Below are 6,189 nucleotides of genomic sequence, written 5' to 3'. Positions count from 1 at the left end.
ATTTATCGAGATTTGACTTTACTTAAAAAACAGTAAAAAAAAAAGCAGTTAAAAATACAACTAAGGGTTTTAATTCAATCATTTGAGGCTGTTGCTGAAATGTATACGATATACATAACCAGCTGAGTACCTTTAAATACTAATGAAGTATGTCTACAAACTAGATTAAGATTTTCTTTTTCTTTTTTTTTTTTTTTTGTTGACACCTCAATTATACTTCAATTGCTGAAAATTCTACTTTCAGTTGACACTTTAAACGTTTAAAATCACTACTTTTGATAACCAATCAAGAATTAGAAATTAAATTAATGAAATATCTCCAAATAATTATTTATTGCATACATGCAGTTTAAAACGTGGTTTTGAAGAATTAATTTCTAATGTTAAGCGATTTCCAGTTTAAAAACTTAAACATTCTTGATTTTCATCGCAACGGCAATCCAACCCCAGAACTTTCCGATGCAAAGAAGAAATTCCCGGAAGAATATTACAATGTCAATAAAGATATGTTGCAGGTCAAAAAAAAGCAAATGTTTGTAGCAAAATAACTCATTTTGACACCACATCCATTCAAACGTGGTTTTAAAGAATTTTAATTTCTAATGTTTTGTAATTTTCAGTCGAACAAATTGAAACATTCTTAAGTTTCATCTCAACGACAGTCCAACACAGAACTTTCACATGCAAAGAATAAATTCACAAAAGAATATTTCAGAAATACAATGTCAATAAAGTTTTGTTCGTAGGTTAAAAAACATCGAAGTTTGTAACAAAAAAACCGATTTCGACCACACGCCCATTCATATCACATAATCAACGAAATACCAGCAACAAAGGTAAAAAAAACAGACATCACATCATTACGCACGCGCAAGTACCTCAAAAGCGAAATCGCTTTCTCGGCGCATTTACGCGAGGAGTCGAACCGCGCCAAATGAAATGCGCTCGTAGCGCCATCTGTACGACCTGCGTACGCAGTCGTGTTTCTAAATTCGCCTCCGGGAACCACTCGAATTCGTCTGCGATCTGGTGCCAATCCACCGGTTGGAAATCATCGCTTAATTAGTTCAGATCATAATACAAATGATGCTAAATTTCTGCTGTTTATGAGCGAAGCAGTGGCATTTCACTGTAATATAGTGAAATCCCTTTGCAACGAACTTCAAGAAACCGCAGAATTTGTTCGTTGTAACGAGAGTTTCCTTGTAATCAAATTCAAACAATGCGATGGAAATTAAATTAGGTTTGAATTTTATTTCGTTGAAACGGATATTTCGCTGTAATGGCATTCGTTCTAACGGGATTTCAAATCGGAATGTGGCGTTCGCGAACGAATGGGACTTAAAGACTGATTCCTTAAAATGAACGATGCAGTACGATCTCCTAAAAAAAAAATGAACGTCCGTTCTTTTGAAAGATGTTTTTATTTTATAGTATATACTTTCCGTCTCATTCAATTTCTTAATTAAAAAAAAAAAAAACGTGTTTTTATAAAACTCATTTTACAAAGTCAAATTGCTTTTTGTTTCACTTTCACCTTCAAAATGTTTTATAGGACAATATATTCGGCGTTTTTTAACGTCGCGTCAATTTAATTAGTTGTTTGTATTAAATAAAATTTAATTATTTGATTTTGAACCATGCAGGAATGGAACCTGCCACTTTTGCATTGGAAAACGAATGTTTTACCAAGCGATTGCTAGGCTAGAGTCTCCAAGAGGAATTATAATTGCTTTGTACATCTAAACCTCAATAACATATTTTCTGATTTAATTTTTATTAGTATCTTTTCTAGCTGTTAGGTAAATGTATTTGTATTTCCTTAAAAGAATATAGCAAAACCAGTGAAAGATTTTCAGTGTACGTGAGTAACTTTCACAGCCAGGGGCGGACTGGCTCGCCGGCCCATTGGCCCGCGGGCCGATGCGCCCTCAAGCCTGAACACCTTTTTTTTATTTAAAAAAAAAATTATTATTTTTATTTTTGGTGTAGCTTCTTTATTTTTATTTGCTTATTTATTTTTTCCGCTAAAACAAACCTGTGCAACTTCACTTCGTTTTTTTCTTTTCTTTAAACCCGTAAACCTGTGTACCATCGTTTTATTTATTTATTTATTATTTGTTTATTTATTTATTTTAATTATGGCATCTTTTTTTTTTTCTTTTCGCACTTTTTTTTTTTTTTTTTGCGCGCTTTGGAAGCCAAGGTTGCGCCCTCTTGCGGGACCCAGTCCGCCCCTGCACAGCGATATCACCTTCCCCTTTTTTAAGTGAACGAAGTCGTTCAGTTCAGATGAACGGATCATGAAAAAGAACGACATTGTCCATCTCTACAAATTTTCCGCATCGTCTGTCGAATTACGCCGATTGATATTTCTGGGAGTCATACTGAGACTGACCTCCCATGACCTCCCATCGGGGCGTCCCTGCCATTCTGGTCGCCGCTCGCCTCATCGCAGCCGAGAAGATCAGCTTCAACGCAGGAAATCCTCCCTTCCCATAAGGCCCCGCTTGATAAGACAGCTTGTTTACCCTGCTGACGCAGACGCTTTCACTGGTGTCTGGGCGTTGAAGAACAAAGAAGTTATTTATGAGTAAAATATTTGCTCAGTGAAGAGACTTGGAAGTTTCAGTGGCGTAAATATGCTTCTATTCTATCTTACGGTAGTTCTTCACCTAAAATTCCTTAAATTGTGCAGTGAATAATTTCATTCACCCTTCGTTGTCGTACTTATGGCAGTGAACTGATAACTAATGTTGTTTTAGAAGTAATGGTTGTAGCGTGAGTAAAAAGCGAGTGGGTAGCAAAGTGGCTGAAATGGACAATTTTGGAGCAGCAGCTTTTCTGGATGTTTCTACTTATATAGGGCTACATTTTGATACCGAGTAATTCTGATTGAAAGAAGTTTTCTATTTAGTTCAGTTAATTTAATGAATCTAAGAAATGGAATTGCGAAGTAAAAGAATTCATTCGGTTCAATTCATTAGCCAAAATGGATTCAATTAAATATCAGAATAGATCCTGTGTTTGGTGATTTCCTCTAAAATGAATAAATGAACCACGATGAATAGTCAATTTTCTTGATTCAAAAATCAATTCTTTCCGAGATTTCTTTTCAATTCTATTGCTTTTGAATATGAGTTTCTTCAGAATTCTGAGGTTGATTTCTCCAAAATTTGCAAGTAACATGTTTTAGAACCTCCAAAAAATAAATACCAAATAAATGAATGAAATTGTGCTCTGCAAAGTTCATGGTTCTTTTTATCACTTTGAATTTTTATAATAATACTGCAAAAACGTTCCATGAGATTTGGAATTATAACAATATTGTAAAATCATTCTTGTGTAGATACAGTACTTTTTCGAAAGTTTTTGAACTGAAGTCTTAAAGATTTATGTGAAATTAACGGCATTGCATTTACGTCGTAAAAATAAGTAATTGTTCTTGTTTAAAAATAATTAAGACATACTTCTCCCTAAAAGCTAAGATTTTCAGTCATCATTATGGAGCCGGAGCCTTTCAAAGAATCACCCACACCTAGCTCAAGTGAGGAAGATAGAAAATACGTAAGCAAAGCTGTTGCATTTGTCATGGGACACGCGCGTAGTGGGTTTGTTTCACTGTGTGCTGGCTTGGCGACACTTTTTAAAGAAAAGGCAAAATTAAAAGACGAAGTTGAAGAACTGCGACAGGAACTGGAACTTGCCAAAAGTGAACTTTGCATGCAGAAAGAATGCCACCCAGAAACTTTCAAATATTTAAAAGGTTGCGCCTGTGCAAATTGTCGGAAGAAAAAACAGCAACAATTCGAATCCATTTCTCCTCCATTAAATAATGGCGATAAGATTGTCATTTCTGGAGAAATATGTGGAACTGTCTGTTATGTAGGTCACATAGATTCACTCCAAAAATCAGAAATATACGTTGGTTTGTGTGTAGATGAAGCGATAGGAGATTCAGATGGTAGTGTTGGTGAGAAAACATATTTCAGGGTGCCATCACGACACGGTTTTGTTGTTCCTCTCTCCCATGTGTTATGCGTTATAAAATGAAATTATTTCGCAGAAATTTTAAGCAACGTTCAAAACTCATTCTTTTTGCTTGTGACAGTTATCTTATAAAGTGCTATTTCTTCGTCAAATGCATTTCAGAATCTAGTTCTATATCTTCCACTGAAGGATTTTTGGAATGGAATCTAAGAGCTGTTCTACTAATATTGTCCGTTTTCCACGAGAAGGTACATGACTCCGCCTGCTTCACGTGGCATCCGATGTGGTGTGATTCTATTTCGGTGGAACGCATATTCGAATCATAGCATTTTGTTGTTAAAAGCAGCAGTTTTTAAAATGTAAGAATAACGAAAGTAGCAACATATAAGTGAAGCAAGTGATGTAAAGGAGACTAAGACTTTTTTTTTTTTTTTTTTTTTGCACATTAAAATGCACGTCAAAATTAAGGTTGTCTGGTTGTCTCATTTACAAGCGCGGGGATATGTTGACCGATCACCCTCGCGTAAAATTGAACTTGGCGTTCGAGAAGGCGGGGCGAAGTGCCTTCTCGTGGAAACAACAGACCGGTGAAAGTGTTGGAAAGTAAAGCAATGATGGCTCATTTTTTAACAAAACTGGCTCATAAATTCCATTTTCACTAATCAGGTTTTGTTGATTGTAGTTGATAGTTATGAAACATGTATATGAGGATTGAGGATGTACAGGCAAAAATGTACTGTCCCTTTCCAATAGAATCTGAACTTTTGAATTAATGCTAATTTCCACCGTTCGATGGCTCTTACGATTTTATTAATATTCTTCTGCATTCAGTTTCTTTCATGACTTTGTTAGTAAATCTTGCCCAATATTTTATTGTAATACATGAATTTTAACTGAAAATTTAAAATAAAATTTATTTTTATCTTTTTCCTGTATTTGCCTTTTATCTTAGCTACGAAATACACATTAATTTCATAAAATAGTTTCGATTATTTCCATATTTAGAGTAGCAAATACGATGAGCTAAATATCATCTTTTCCAAACTGTTCTGTATTCAGGACTGCCACTATTAGTGACAAAGAAAGCGACTATTTTGAAGCAGGGAACTATCGCTACTTTTTTAGTGAAAATATGGGCAAAAACGATTATTTGAAATCAGATGTAAACGAGCTGATGTGTGCATCACATGACTTCCTTTTACTCCAATTCAATGTCATTTCCCCATTACTGGAAATTTTAATGTGATTCAATAGTTTACTCTAAATATCCCCATCAGTGACCAAATGGAAATCAGATTTTTAAAAAAAATCGCCAAGTTGGCGGCCAAAAGACTGGCGATATATCGCCAAGTGTTCGCCAAATTATATCACCACTTGAGTTTACATCAAAATTAACAATGATTTCCCTCAAAAAAGGAGCAAAAGACCCTTTTAGAAACTCCCGAATGCAACCAAAAGGGGAGGTGCACAGCTAGACACCACTAGGAGTCTATGTACGAAATTTCAACTCTCTAGGACATACCGTTCTTGAGTTATGCGACATACATACGTACATACAGACTTCTTAGGCACTTATCCACGTGTGGTCCAGTCGAAAAAAAACTCAACATTCATTCGGGGGTGAGTAAAATGGAAATTAAGGTCGATTTTTGTGTGAAATTTTTTTCGCGAATACAATACTTCCTTTTTTGTAAAAGGAAGTAAAAAACGGTGAACATATTAGTGAAATAGCTTTAAAAATGTTTTTTAAAATCCTAATTTTTCATTTATCTTTTTCCTTGGGCGAAAAAAATTTTTTTTTTTTTTTTTGAATATCGGAAAGTTTTCTTGTAAGTCTAAACCTCTTTTAGAAAAAATAATCTGAAATATTCTCCCGTGTTCTTTTTTTTTTTTTAGTAAGTTTTAAAAAGTAACAAGCTTAAGATCAGAAATGTGCGGTTTTCATATTTTAGTACGAATAGTTTCGTTTTTGCAGTCGCGATATTTGTAAAAGGTTCGTTTTGCGATCCCAAGTTTTGTAAATTTTTCATATTCCCGACTACGATTTTTGTTAACTGTTGTTTCGTTCGGAAATCTAAATGAATCCATAAAATTCGTGCTTTTAATTTCTTGTCGCCTCATTATATTTATTTTCTGAAAATGAGCACTGATTTCTACCCTGTTGAGAAGATCTCTAATCCAGCGTTTCAAGCCCTTATT

At 34.6% G+C, this 6,189-nt stretch overlaps 1 protein-coding gene across 1 annotated transcript; it reads left to right on the top strand.

The window, feature by feature from the left end:
- The first annotated feature begins 3,324 nt into the window (after positions 1-3,324).
- Positions 3,325-4,875, top strand: LOC129224684 (uncharacterized). The gene has a single exon (XM_054859230.1). The coding sequence runs from the start codon at positions 3,505-3,507 to the stop codon at positions 4,051-4,053; it is 549 nt and encodes a 182-aa protein (XP_054715205.1). The 5' UTR covers positions 3,325-3,504; the 3' UTR covers positions 4,054-4,875.
- Positions 4,876-6,189: the final 1,314 nt, after the last annotated feature.

The sequence above is a fragment of the Uloborus diversus genome, chromosome 6, assembly GCF_026930045.1.
Source record: "Uloborus diversus isolate 005 chromosome 6, Udiv.v.3.1, whole genome shotgun sequence".
Taxonomy (NCBI): Eukaryota; Metazoa; Arthropoda; class Arachnida; order Araneae; family Uloboridae; genus Uloborus; species Uloborus diversus.
The sequence above is the reverse complement of the archived record's forward strand: the minus strand, read 5'-3'. Positions and strand labels throughout refer to the sequence as shown.